This window comes from Myotis brandtii, unplaced genomic scaffold, assembly GCF_000412655.1.
Source record: "Myotis brandtii unplaced genomic scaffold, ASM41265v1 scaffold573, whole genome shotgun sequence".
Taxonomy (NCBI): Eukaryota; Metazoa; Chordata; class Mammalia; order Chiroptera; family Vespertilionidae; genus Myotis; species Myotis brandtii.
The window spans coordinates 2,901,248-2,915,914 of record NW_005370145.1 but is presented as its reverse complement, the minus strand read 5'-3'; the positions used below and the strand labels follow the sequence as shown (position 1 = coordinate 2,915,914).

At 39.5% G+C, this 14,667-nt stretch overlaps 1 protein-coding gene across 2 annotated transcripts in view; it reads left to right on the top strand.

Annotated features, from left to right (window-relative positions):
• Window positions 1–14,667, top strand: part of LOC102259256 (myosin-1) — a 121,035-nt gene that overhangs the window by 17,383 nt on the left and 88,985 nt on the right. Inside the window, exons 28-40 of one of the 2 annotated variants that reach the window (XM_005878816.2) lie at window positions 47–173; window positions 1,726–1,844; window positions 1,968–2,164; window positions 3,335–3,518; window positions 3,798–3,963; window positions 4,051–4,175; window positions 4,528–4,836; window positions 4,923–5,126; window positions 5,463–5,588; window positions 5,678–5,848; window positions 6,118–6,222; window positions 6,348–6,443; window positions 8,592–8,853. The exons of the other annotated variant lie outside the window; for it this stretch is intronic. Coding sequence (XP_005878878.1) covers window positions 47–173; window positions 1,726–1,844; window positions 1,968–2,164; window positions 3,335–3,518; window positions 3,798–3,963; window positions 4,051–4,175; window positions 4,528–4,836; window positions 4,923–5,126; window positions 5,463–5,588; window positions 5,678–5,848; window positions 6,118–6,222; window positions 6,348–6,443; window positions 8,592–8,744 — 2,082 coding nt within the window. The 3' untranslated portion in view covers window positions 8,745–8,853. Of the gene's footprint in view, window positions 1–46; window positions 174–1,725; window positions 1,845–1,967; window positions 2,165–3,334; window positions 3,519–3,797; window positions 3,964–4,050; window positions 4,176–4,527; window positions 4,837–4,922; window positions 5,127–5,462; window positions 5,589–5,677; window positions 5,849–6,117; window positions 6,223–6,347; window positions 6,444–8,591; window positions 8,854–14,667 lie in introns of those variants that run through there. 2 annotated transcript variants of the gene reach the window in all.

Sequence of the window (14,667 nt, the reverse complement as noted above, 5' to 3'; positions counted from 1 at the left end):
GTCCAAATACTTGCTTGTGAAGTCTTCTGCCACTTTTTGAACACAGGGAAACCTTGAAAAGATGTGCCGCACTCTAGAGGATCAACTGAGTGAACTTAAGACAAAGGAAGAAGAGCAGCAGCGGCTGATCAACGACCTGACGGCTCAGAGAGCTCGCCTGCAGACGGAATCAGGTGGGCCACTTACTAGTGTTGACCTTCAATGACAAATTTACCTCAGATGCTCAACTTGTTAAAAAAAAAACAACAACAACAAAAAACACAAACAACAACTCTGCACTGACTTACTTGAGATCATATATTCTCTTCCGGAGAGGTGCTCACTTATATGAGCACATTATTGACCACAGGCATGAACAGCTTTCTTTCTTTTTGTTTTTAAATAATAAAGAGATTCAGGCTTTTTGTTTTTTTAACATTTTAAAGCAGACTTGACTCTAATGAAAATTATTAAATAAAAACTGTATCCTCACAATATTTATTTTCACTTTTCAAGATGCTCCAACAAGTTATTACTTTATTAGCCTCATTACCTTAGAATGTTATCCCAATTTTAAAGATGATAAGTTATGGTAGTGATGAAATGACCTGTCCAAGAAGCTTACTGCAGTCTTTTTCCTGAAGTCTTTCCAATTGCTAGTAGCTAACCCCGGGGAAGTAGGGAAATATTCAGGACCACAACCCAGCCTAGGAACATTCAGTGAGGTTCAGAGCACTTTGATTATCCAAACTGGGGAGTTTCTGCATTCATTCCTCCCCCAATCAACTTATCCACCTTTCTACTACAGTTCTCCATCCTCTGGGTAACATGAAGGAAATTGTTTTATAGGTCATCTGGACTATTAAAGCACTATGCAGATCGAAGTGTTTGGAACCACTTCACTTTCATATTCATTCAAATGTTGTTCTTTCAAGAACAAAGCTCAAAGTGGGGTTTTTATTATTGTTATACAGATGATAAGTACACTTATGAAAAAGAAAAACTGTATTCTAAAAGAATAAAAATGCTCCTTGTAGTTTCTCTTCCTCAATACATGTTTACTGCTAGTAATTTAGTGGTATATAAAATATGCAAGTTGTGATTCTTATTAAATGTCAGAGATAAGGCTTCCAGGTAACCAGTTCAATAGTGGTGTTGAAAAATTTTTCTCTATATTTAATATAATGTATTTTCTGAATTATGGTGCTTAAAGAATTGGAAATAAATGCCATTTTGTTTATGATATAATTAGTTATTCCATACATCAACTCCTTCTGGGAGTGGAAGGATACTTGACCATTTCTTAATATAAAAATAATTCCATAATTTCCTTTTGAACATCACTTCTACTTACAAAGGGAACTACTCAAAGCCTCCTGTTTCTACAGAATAATTTTTTGATTCAATGGAAGATAAACTAGTACAACACTATTGCCTTTCACAAAAGGCACTGGCATGTTCTGTTGGTTTGATTTACTTTTCACATGTTTCTTAACAATTTCTATGGTGATCAAAAGATCAAGAAAGTCTTTGTGTTGTTCATAAGCATGTAATCTGCCTCAAGGTTTTCCATACTTCTCATTTTTACATACACTTTCTTGTCGGGGTTGAAGTGGATGTTGGTGGTTTGTTGTAATGCATGCTTTCCATCATGTTTTGACTCAGCTCCCTTGCCCTGCTCCAGTTTTAATGTAGAGCTTTAATTTCCACAGTACAGTTGAATTTTCTGGATCTTGGTCTTTATAGGTGAATTTTCACGCCAGCTGGATGAAAAGGACTCGATGCTTTCTCAGCTCTCAAGGGGCAAACAAGCATTCACACAACAGGTTGAGGAGCTTAAAAGGCAACTTGAAGAGGAGATAAAGGTAAGCCTTACTTTTTATTGTTCTGGTCATTATCATTGTTTTCTTCTGGTGACCTATAGGAACATAGGTACTAAATATAACTTTAAACATATATAATTAAATTGCCAATCTCTATGTTTTCAGGCCAAGAGTGCTCTGGCCCACGCCCTGCAGTCCTCCCGCCACGACTGTGACCTGCTGCGGGAACAGTATGAGGAGGAGCAGGAAGCCAAGGCTGAGCTGCAGAGGGCAATGTCCAAGGCCAATAGTGAGGTTGCCCAGTGGAGGACCAAATATGAGACGGATGCCATTCAGCGCACAGAGGAGCTGGAGGAGGCCAAGTATGTTCTAGACTTAGTTAAAATGAAGCATCTCTCTTAACAGAGTGCATCTGCTACCTCTAGTAAGTGAGCAAATATCCATTGCTCTCAAAACAAAGAAAAAACGAAGGGAAGTTTTTTTTAGAAAGGACATAAGGGAAGAGGGAGCTGAATGGATGTGTTTAAAAGGGGGGAGAGTTGTAGATAGAATAACAATTAATTATACTCTCTTGTGCCTCTCCTCTTTCTGAGCAACTAACAAAAATATTGCTCCCACATGATAGGCCTGTGAAAGAAAAATAATTAGGCTTTAAAGCATAGCTCCTCCCTTTGAGATGTGAAAATATGGCTATATTGAAAAAGTGGGGGCATAAGTATATTGTTAAAGACAATAAAATAAAAAGTAGGTAAGATTTTTTAATAAGAAAGAAAACTGTTTCATAAATATACAATGCAATATAAAGTCCAACACTGAACTACAAGAGGGAGAATCTGGACAGAATAGACTTACTTATTCAACAGAAAGTTTAAGAAGAGATCTATTCATTTAATCTATGGCTAATGTACATCCATATCGTTGGAATTACAATGCTTTGTTAGATGCTATGGAAGAGATTCTGAGTTGAGCTCTCAAAGCAAAATTTATATTGATTTGGGAAAGCTTTTTATTAAAGGATTTATGAAAAACTAAGAAAATAGGGGATACAATTAGACAAAAATCAAGTATATTTTATTTAAATTCAATTAATATAACATCTCAGTACTTAAAATGTATGACAGCCTACAAGAATACTAGCACAAAGATTAGCAAAATATAGATTCTACCCTCTGGAGATCAAAATTCAGTGGAGAAGAGATATAAATAACAGTAATTCAAGGTAGATATTAAGATTCTATAAAGGAGTAATGAATCAGCTACCTTGAAGGGTAAAATGTTGCATTGGGCTGATCATGGATTGTCTTAAAGTCAGACTACTAGTATGAAGTACAGAGATATTGAAATTTGGGTTATTTTCAGCATTTGGTTGGTAAGAGAGCGGGAAGGAGTTAATACAGAACTGGACCTCCAAAACAAGTTTGAAAAGCATGGCAGTAAGAGTCTGACTGTGGAAATCGCTCTCTTGTACCCACTTTGAACACCGAGTTCTGCTGATGACCATTCACTTCTATTGTCCCTATTTCACTTTTCAGGAAGAAGCTGGCCCAGCGTCTGCAGGACGCCGAGGAACACGTAGAAGCTGTGAACGCCAAGTGTGCCTCCCTTGAGAAGACCAAGCAGCGATTACAGAATGAGGTGGAGGACCTCATGCTTGATGTGGAGAGATCTAATGCTGCCTGCGCAGCCCTGGACAAGAAGCAGAGGAACTTTGACAAGGTAATTTCTGCAGAAGCTTCTGCCTCAGCATCCAACATATAATTCAAGCTAGCCTGCTACCATCAGTGTGCCTTATTCAAACCATCTGAGGACTATTCTCAGTAGCTCCTGCTTCATGGGTAGGTTGGGGGGGGCGATATGTTCTTGTGGGTTCCACTGTTCTCATTCATCATAATTTTTCAGTCCCAGATCATCTCAACTCTCAGAGATGCTAGAATAAATGATTTCATTACATTAAACTTTCTCCACTAAATTTCTTGACCATTCCTTGCGCCTCAGATCCTGGCTGAATGGAAACAGAAGTATGAAGAAACTCATGCTGAACTTGAAGCTTCCCAGAAGGAGTCCCGCTCCCTCAGCACAGAGCTATTCAAGATTAAGAATGCTTATGAGGAATCCTTAGACCATCTTGAAACCTTAAAGAGGGAAAATAAGAATTTGCAACGTGAGCACATTTCACCTTTTCTTTAACAAATAGTTAAATAATGCTTTCCCTCAATGAACAATTTTCTCTATTTTTGTTCACCAACAGAGGAGATTTCTGATCTCACTGAGCAGATTGCAGAAGGAGGGAAACGTATCCATGAACTGGAAAAATTAAAGAAGCAAATTGAGCAAGAAAAGTCTGAACTTCAGGCTGCTTTAGAGGAGGCAGAGGTAGACATATTATTGTACACTCTTGATTCACCAATTCTTGTGTGCAATCGACCCTAATTTCTCTGCATATGAGTATGGGGATGGAGAACTGACCATGTATACAAGTAACATAATTGTATGTCAGGAACTGTGCTAGACATTGAGAAAACAAAGATGAAGTTAAGGGCCTTGCCCTCAAGGGCACTATCTAGCTGGGGAGATAGACATATATAAAACCAACAATAGAATATTGTAGAAATTTCTATAATAGAATAAAGATATGTTATGGTGGCAAAAAAGTAGGAACTCATTCCTATTTCTAGAATACTACATACTTCCATTCCCTGCTAATGTCACCCTTGCTGTCATTAAGGCATCTCTTGAACATGAAGAGGGAAAGATCCTGCGCATCCAGCTGGAGTTGAACCAAGTCAAGTCTGAAATTGACAGGAAAATTGCTGAAAAGGATGAGGAGATTGACCAGATGAAGAGAAACCACATTAGAGTGGTGGAGTCCATGCAGAGCTCGCTGGATGCTGAGATCAGGAGCAGGAATGATGCCATCAGGATCAAGAAGAAGATGGAGGGAGACCTTAATGAAATGGAAATCCAGCTGAACCATGCCAACCGCATGGCTGCTGAGGCCCTGAAGAACTACAGAAACACACAAGGCATTCTCAAGGTAAATGGGGTCAAGAGATGGCCCCAGAGCAGGTGGGGTGGCTGAAGCCCTGAGAACAAGGTCTCTCAATGATCCTTCATCCACAGGACACCCAGCTACACCTGGATGATGCTCTCCGGGGCCAGGAGGACCTGAAGGAGCAGCTGGCCATGGTTGAGCGCAGAGCCAACCTGCTGCAGGCCGAGATTGAGGAGCTGAGGGCCACTCTGGAGCAGACGGAGAGGAGCAGGAAAATCGCAGAACAGGAGCTGCTGGATGCCAGTGAGCGTGTCCAGCTCCTGCACACCCAGGTGAATAGATAGAATAGGACAAGAGTGAAAAATACAGAAGAAGGAAAATCAAATTCTTGCTCACATTTTAGTATTATTTAAAAATTTATTCATAATGTTTAATGGAGGATACAATTTAAAACATTTAATATTTTTAGATTAACAATATTTTGCTTATCTTAATTTTGACATCAAGTCCTGACTGTCTTTTAAAAATACATTGTCACCTGAGATACTTTATGTAAGAAGGAGGGACACCAATTAGTTAATTAACTAGTTTGTGATTTCATTAGAACAGCGGGCATCCTAATTTTTCTCTCAGGTGTTTAATATTTTTAAATGTGATGTTTTAACCAGAACACCAGCCTGATCAACACCAAGAAGAAGCTGGAAACAGACATTTCCCAAATCCAGGGAGAGATGGAGGACATTGTTCAGGAAGCTCGCAACGCAGAAGAGAAGGCCAAGAAGGCCATCACTGATGTGAGCAGAGGGCAATGCAGTGGTGGTCAAATCTGAATCTTAATGTGCTATCTCAGCTTTCTGAACGGTTTTAATTTACTGCTAATTAGGCAGCCATGATGGCTGAGGAGCTGAAGAAGGAGCAGGACACCAGCGCCCACCTGGAGCGGATGAAGAAGAACCTGGAGCAGACGGTGAAGGACCTGCAGCACCGTCTGGATGAGGCTGAGCAGCTGGCCCTGAAGGGCGGGAAGAAGCAGATCCAGAAACTGGAGGCCAGGGTGGGTCTTCTGATCAGCATATTTTGCATCTCATTCCTATCCAACGCATGATTTTTCAATACCTAACACTACTGGATGATGTGTGGCATACAGAGATGAATGAGAGATATTCCTTGCTGCCAAGAGCTTATAAGGGGGAGATTAGACTACGGTATCAATAACTACAATTAAAGCAGAGTAAAAGAAGTACTACAGGCCATTTGAAGAGTAGAAATCCCTTAAATGAATGCATCGTAATAAATGTCTTTAAAATCCCCATTTTCTTGCAGGTACGTGAACTTGAAGCAGAAGTTGAAGGTGAACAGAAGCGCAATGTTGAAACTGTCAAGAGTCTACGTAAACATGAAAGAAGAGTAAAGGAACTCACTTACCAAGTAAGGAAAATAGCCTGTCGAGGTTTTCACCCCTGTCTACAGAGGATTAAAAACCAAATATATAACAAAATATGATGGTATTTGTACTTTCAAGAAACTCACTCTTTCAAATATAATAATTTCAGACTGAGGAAGACCGCAAGAATGTACTAAGGCTCCAGGATCTGGTGGATAAACTGCAAGCAAAGGTGAAAGCTTACAAGAGACAAGCTGAGGAAGCGGTGAGTTCAGAATCTCTCATGGTAATTAGGCAGCCTCCAGTTCTCAGATATGTCCAAGCTAATTTGGTTAAAGGGATGAAAGAAAAAAGGGTAAAATGAGGAAAGATTAAAGGGAAATGGTTCAATAAAGGTCTAAAGAATGAGAAGAAACCAACCACTTGATAAGCCAGGGAAAATTTTCGTTCTAGGGATGGAGAAGAGCAAATGCAAAGCTTTTGTGTGGAAAAGAGACTGGTTCAAGAAGTAGAATAATGAGGGAAGTTGCAGGAGAGATAGAGCTGAAGAGCTGGCAGGAGGAGGATCACATGGTCTTCTAGGTCATAATAAGAAGTCTGGCTTTTTTCTAAGCATAATGGGACACTGGAAGCCACAGGATTTTTGCATTTGGTCAGTCATGCCCTGGTTTATATTTTTTTAAAGAGTATTTTGGCTACTAGATGGAGGATGATTTTTGGGTAACATAGGTAGGTACAGCAAAACATTCTAGGAGGCTTTTCAGGTGGTCCCATGGCTTGGATTAGGATAGTAGTGGCGCATACAGACAGAAGTAGAGCTATTTTGGAGGTAGAAACTACAAGATATGCTAATAGGTAGCACTTGGGAGGTAAGAAAAGGAAATCAAAGATAATTTGTCAAGTTATGGTTTGATTAACTAGGTGGGTGGTGTATTATTAAAATATAAAGCTAAGGGAAGAACAGATTTGCAGGGCAAGAAGAAAACAGGAATTCTATATTGGAAACATTGTTTGAAATATCATTATATACACCATGAATTCTTAGCATTCCACCTTATTGCATTTCCCCAGCCTGTGATTCATGGGAAATAATGATCAAGTAACATCAATTTCCTAAGTATAAAAGTATGGCTATACAGAATTACATATCATAAATTAGTTCTTGTGTTCATTTATAATTTTTATTTTCCCCTTGACCTCTAAACCTCTAAGGTCAGAGAGAGACAGAGAGGACTTAGTTAACCTTTCTCTAGCTCCAACTTTATTTGTAAGAGGAAGATCTGAGGTGTGTTTTTTTTCAAACTCTATTATTTAGTTATTTAAGTTTTATTAATGTTCTAAATTTGAATGACATATTTTGGATGGTTCTAAATGAGCCTTTTAAAAAAGTATGATTACTAGAGACTAAACCAGGACTGGGCTTCTCAAATTCATTGCTATATATTTAAACATAATCAGAGACCACTCTATTTTAGGAAATAATCAACTTCTTGTTTAATTCCCAAACTGCCTTAAATTGCAATAATTTATACTCAAGGCTATTGGTTTGGTATAATATAGATTGCATGTCTGCATTTTTGTTGTTGTTAATCCTCACCTGAGGATATTTTCCCATTGATTTTTAGAGAAAGTGGAAGGGAGGGAGAGAGACAGAGAGAGAGAAACATTGATGTGAGAGAGACACATCGATTGGTTGCCTCCCACATGTGCCCCCACCAGGGCAGGGGAATCACACCTACAACTGAAGTAGTTGCCCTTGACTGGAATCAAACCCGGGACCCTTCATTCCTCGGGCCAACACTCTATCCATTGACCCAAACCAGCCAGGGCCATGTCTGCATTTTTAAAGGTCTGGTTCCATTCTCAGGATTGTGAAGAAAGAAGAGGCTGGAAAGTTGGCACTTTAGGAGTAGCTTTAAGACAGTGGTTCTCAACCTTCTTAATGCCGCGACCCTTTAATACAGTTCCTCATGTTGTAGTGACCCCCAACCATAAAATTATTTTCGTTGCTACTTCATAACTGTAATTTTGCTACTGTTATGAATCATAATGTAAATATCTGATATGCAGGATGTATTTAGGCGACCCCTGTGAAAGGGTCGTTTGACCCCCAAAGGGGTCGCGACCCACAGGTTGAGAACCGCTGCTCTAAGATGTTAGAAGTTCTAAAAGGAGAACTTTTAGAGCACCTTGGAGACAAATGTCACCTGTCCCTCCTTGTTATCCATGAGTTCAAGATGCATGAGAGACGTTAATACAAAAAAAAATGTTCCAGATCATTTCTCTAGGTTTTTAAAAAGGTTTGCTGGAGTGAATCATTTTGAAGTGAAAAGAAAATTCAAGACCCACTCACTTAAGAAACTAGAAATTCTGAACTCTATTCACTCATGAATGCATTTCCATTCATTCTCAGGAGGAACAATCCAACGTCAACCTCTCCAAGTTCCGCAAGCTCCAGCACGAGCTGGAAGAGGCCGAGGAGCGGGCTGACATCGCTGAGTCCCAGGTTAACAAGCTGCGGGTGAAGAGCCGCGAGGTTCACACAAAAATCATAAGTGAAGAGTAATTCACCCAAATATTGAAAGGTGACCAAAGAAATACACAGAATGTGAAAATCTTTGTCACTCTGTTTTGTACTTACAGTTTTTGCAAATAAAAAATTTATTTGCAAAGAATTTGTGTTTCTTCCCCCCCGCCCCCAGTATCAAATTTACCATTTTAGGCAACAAATAAAGAAACAAACATTTTGCTTGCATCTAATGGAGAAGGATTTAGTCACCAAAAATAAGAGTATAGCAGCCAGGTCAATCCTGGTTAGTAAGTGCTCTAACCCATACATGCCCCTGTGGGGAGCAGGTGAACCCTAGAGGCAGACCTTAGGCATACAGAACATAGAGTACCTGTTAAACCTCACTTGGCAGATTTCTCTTAATGAAGTAAACAGGCTTGATCCCAAAGCTGAGTAAAAATACGGTACCAACACAAAATAAAAGAGAAAGTAAAAAATTTAGATAAGACACTTTAAAATACAAACTCTCCCCTATAATGATATGAACTATTAAGTTGGCATTAGAATCCCTTAAGGGGGAAATATGTTCTAGATTTTATGGTCCAATTTATTTATTTATTTATTTAATCTTCACATGAGGATATTTTTTCCATTGCTTTTTAGAGATAGTGGAAGAGAGGGAAGGAGAGAGAGAGAAACATCAATGTGAGAGAGACACATCGACTGGCTGCCTCCTGCATGAGCCCCAATTGGAGGCAGGGGGCAAACCCACAATCCAGGTATGTGTCCTTGACCAGAAATTGAACCCAAGACCCTTCGGTGCATGGGCCAATACTCCAGCTACTGAGCAACACCAGCCAGGGCACTGGTCCTTTTTAAATATGAGGTTTTTCTTTTTTGTGACCTGCAGATGTTTAGTTGTTCATTATACTGAGCCTCCTCTCTTGGTATTACATTAGAAGGTAAACAGGAATTAAGAATAAACATATTTTAAGTATTTGTTCTTTTCTTTGAAAACTGCTGCATCTTTTACAAGGCTTCCTCATAGAACTTCTGATAGCAAAAGAAGGCCAATTAATATTTTTTAAAAGTCAGTTTCCTACTCTCATTATTTTGTCTTTAGGTCACTACATTGTACCTTTCTATGGTGTTATGACAATTCATGATTATAATGTATAACCTTCATTATATGTATAATTAAAAGGTATAATCTGTGACATTACTACTACAGATTTACACGTGCTGAGGGTAGCATGGGCCTTCTATTTATCTCATTTTTTTTTGCAGACAGGAAGCAAGCAAGAATCTTGTCCATTAAAACTTAACAGAGATCTTACAAGAACACTATACAACCTATTTAAGAGAAATAATATAAAATGAATCAAATCTTGTTATCTAATAGGTTAAATTATTCAGCTGAACACTTCTGGACTTCAGATCCTGGGGAAGTTTCCCTCTGGCTTCCCTTATTTTGTAGTGATCATTGGATTGATTGCTTTAACACTACATCTTGAGCTAACTTTAAAGTAATTTATAAAACAACTGGCCTTAATATATTATCCAATTATCTGCTAAAAGTTACAACCTATTAGTCCAATTCCACATTGTCATTTCATTTGGTTATTCATTTAATGAGGAAACGAATAAATAGGCAAATGTTTAGCAATAGGCAGGAAAAGAAGGTAGAATCTGCTAACAGTAGCCAATCTTAGTTGTACCCTCACCTAATACTGACCATCCTGGAAAAACATGGGATTTCTTACGTTCCTTGGAACATTGCCCTCATTGCTTGGCTTACAATGAAATCTGCCCCTCCCTGAAAACAAAGCTTCCCTGGAAGCTCTCTTAAGAGATAACCATTATCCTCTCATGCTTTAAGACAGTGGTTCTCAACCTTCCTAATGCCAAGACCCTTTAATACAGTTCCTCATGTTGTGGTGACCCCCAATTTCATTGTTACACATTGAACATAATTAAAGCATAGTGACTAATCACAAAAACAATATGTAATTATATATGTGTTTTCCAATGGTCTTAGGCGACCCCTGTGAAAGGGTCGTTCGACCCACAAAGGGGTCACGACCCACAGGTTGAGAACCGCTGCTTTAAGAACTCCTTAGTCCTGAGCTAGACACAAAATCACCCCTCACCCTCGGTCTCCACTGCTGCTTAAACTGTTTTAGAAGCTCTTCCTTCTTTGAGATTCATGCTATTTGGCTATTCCACATCCCTATCGCTATCATCTACTGACTTTTTGTCCCAAATAAGCTTCTATTTTTTATATATTTAAGGCCCATCACCTATGTCGAGGTGCGGGGGGTTCCCATATAGGTGCTGCTCCTAAGTGGGACATGCACAGATGGTCTGGACCATCCGCTTGAGGCTTGCGCCAATACCTTCTGGTCAGACACTTTCACAGAGACAGCACCAAGATTTGAGCCAAGCCAGAGAAATTACACACAGACAAACAGGTTAGATGCAAGCACACAGGGGGTTTATTTACCAGTTCCTGATGGGTCTCAGACACTGGGAAGGATCCACCCAGTGATACTCGCTGACACACACAAAGGGGTAGACGGTGCCGTTGGCTGCTGGCTCCTTCGTCGATTGACAGTTAATTGGGCAGAGTTTTGTGCTGGGAACTGAGACCTGAGCACACACAGGTCCTCACGCTCTGGCGACAGGAGAGCTATGAGCTGCTGAGTCGATCAGACTGTCTGATTATATACCCCTCTGTAGCCGTGGTCTTCGTTGGTGTGTGTGTTATCAGCGGCTGCCATATGTGGATCCACCCGGGGTCTGCTAATCTATGAGTGTGTACAGGCTTTGGGCGTTCCCATCAGATAGGTTGTTTACCAGTACTAGTGGGGTTATGAGGGTGCATTCTTGGGTCTCATACAGTATTCCTATATCTAACATTAGGCACTATAATAATTACTATAACAGTCCACACAGGGCTACATGCTTTAAGTCTTACATTCTAAGGTCCCAACATCAAGTACCATAAAAATTACTATAACACTTTTCATTCATCAAAGATTTTGGCACCTCTTCTCTCTTCATAGTCGTATCACATTCCTGGGAGACTTCAATGTCCACATGAATCATTCATCCAAAACACTGACTCCCTCCCTCTACTGACTTCTCTTCCACCTTCCTCTTCCACAACCTTACTCCCGAAAATATCCAAGCTTCAAAGTCACCAAACCAAACATCTCCTTCCTGATTTTCTAGCTTGCTTGTTGGACTATTCCCAATATAACAGGTCTTCAACACCATCGACACTTCCATTATCCTTGCCTTTTACTTTTTTTCATTTTCATCAGCTGCTATTTTACTTTTATTTCTCTCCCAACTAAGGAAACATTCATCATCTATCTTTTTGTCTACTTTCTTGACAACACTGTAAAATTCCTTGCCATTTCCTACCCCTCTATTATACTTGAGTGTAAAAACACTACACCTAAATGAATCTGATAATTTACTATTCCAAACTTCAGAGAAAATGGTACCACTATATATTCCCAACCACTAACCCACTGGGCCTTCAGGGCTGGAGTTACATTGTCAGCCTGCTCAATCACTGTATTTCTCTCTATTTGAAATCTTGCCCACCCTCTTCAAATTTCCATTTGTCCCTTTGATTCTAGAAAATAATATCACATCCTGCTTAAAAGAAAAAGTAGATGCCATTGGATGAAAATGGTCTTACATTTCTACTGCCAAGCCATCTTCTTCCTTTCACCGTGGAGGTCTCTCCTCCAATTTAGGGCCAGCTCCCATGCCTGGCTCTGAATTTCATTGCTTTTCTCAGTCTTAGTATATTTATAGAATGGACCATCCTTTTCCTTCACTTTTATTCCAATCTCTCCCACTCTACTGGACCCTTTTGTAAGCTCTCCTTTAATCCTATTTTCTCTAGTTATTGTCTCATTTCCCTTCTTTCCTTTACAACAAAATTTCTCAAGAATTGTGGAAACACTCTGTCTCAATTTCCTCACCTCCCTCCTTCTCTTCTACTGACTCCAATCTGGCTTTTGCTCCCACCACTCTATCTACATGGATTTCACACAATCCTATGACTTCTTCGCTGCTATATCAAATGAATACTTCTCAACCCTTAATTAAATCGACCTTCCAATTGCATATTATACATCTGGTCATTCTCTCTTCTTTTTAATTTTTTAAAATCCTCACCCAAGGCTGTGTTTTTATTGATTTTAGAGAGAAAGGAAGGGAGAGTGGGAGAGAGAAAAAGAAACATTGATCAGTTCCACCTATATGCACCCCAACCACCCTAACTGGGGATTGAACTGATATCCTTTCTTATCTCTCCTTCTCAGTTATTCCATCCTGTCTTATCTCTCCTGTTCTCTCAAGTTATTTTTTTAAAAAACATTTTATTAATTTTTTACAGAGAGGAAGGGAGAGAGATAGAGAGTTAGAAACATCGATGAGAGAGAAACATCGACCAGCTGCCTCCTGCACATCTCCTACTGGGGATGTGCCGGCAACCCTACATGCCCTTGGCCGGAATCTAACCCGGGACCTTTCAATCCGCAGGCCGACGCTCTATCCACTGAGCCAAACAGGTTTCGGCTCTCTCAAGTTATTACATCATGTTCTCTCTCTCCCTCCCTCTCATTTATTGCATCTTTTCTTTTCTTGTTTTTAAATTTAAATTCTTTGTTTAATGCATTACATAAGTCTCCTTTTCCCCCCATTGACCACTCCCCTGCTGCTCCCACCCCCCAGCACATGCCCTCACCACCATCACACACCCCCCATCAGTGTCCATTGGTTATACTTATATGCATGCATACAAGTCCTTTGGTTGATCTCTTACCCCCTCACCCCCGCCTTCCCTCATAGGTTGAACAGTCTGTTCGATGTTTCTATGACTCTGGCTCTATTTTTGTTCATCAGTTTATGTTGTTCATTATATTCCACAAATGAGTGAGATCATGTGATATTTATCTTTCTCTGACTGACTTATTTTACTTAGCATAATGCTCTCCAGTTCCATCTATGCTGTTGCAAATGGTAAGAATTCCTTCTTTTTTACAGCAACATAGTATTCCATTGTGTAGATGTACCACAATTTTCTTATCCACTCATCTACTGATGGGCACTTAGGCTGTTTCCAAATCTTAGCTATGGTAAACTGTGCTGCTATGAACATAGGGGTGCATATATCCTTTCTGATTGGTGTTTCTGTTTTCTTGGAATATATTCCTAGAAGTGGGATTACTGGGTCAAACGGAAGTTCCATTTTTAATTTTTTGAGGAAATGCCATACTCTTTTCCACAGTGGATGCACCAGTCTGCATTCCCACCAGCAGTGCAAGAGGGTTCCTTATTCTCCGCATCCTCTCCAGCACTTGTTTGTTGATTTGTTGACGATAGCCATTCTGATAGATGTGAGATGGTAACTCATGGTCTTTTTGATTGCATCTCTCAGATGATTAGTGACTTTGAGCATGTTTTCATACGTCTCATGGCCTTCTGTATGACCTCTTTCAAAAAGTGTCTATTTCGGTCCTTTGCCCATTTTTTAAATTGGATTGTTAATCTTCTTTTTGTTAAGTTGTATGCATTTGCTATAAATTTTGGAGATTAAACCCTTATCCGAGATAACATGGGCAAATATGTTCTCCCATGCAGTGGCTCTCTCATTGTTCTGTTAATGGCTTCTTTTGTTGAGCAGAAGCTTTTTATTTTGATGTAGTCCCATTTGTTTATTTTCTCCTTAGTTTCTATTGCCCTAGGAGCTCTGTCAGTAAAGATATTGCTAAGACAAATGTCTGCTATTTTTCTGCCTATGGCTTCTTCTAGGACTTTTATGGTTTCCTATCTTACGTTTAAGTCCTTTATCCATTTTGAGTTTATTTTTGTGTATGGTGTAAGTTGGTGGTCTAGTTTCATTATTTTGCATGTATCTGTCCAATTATCCCAACACCATTTATTAAAGAGACTGTCT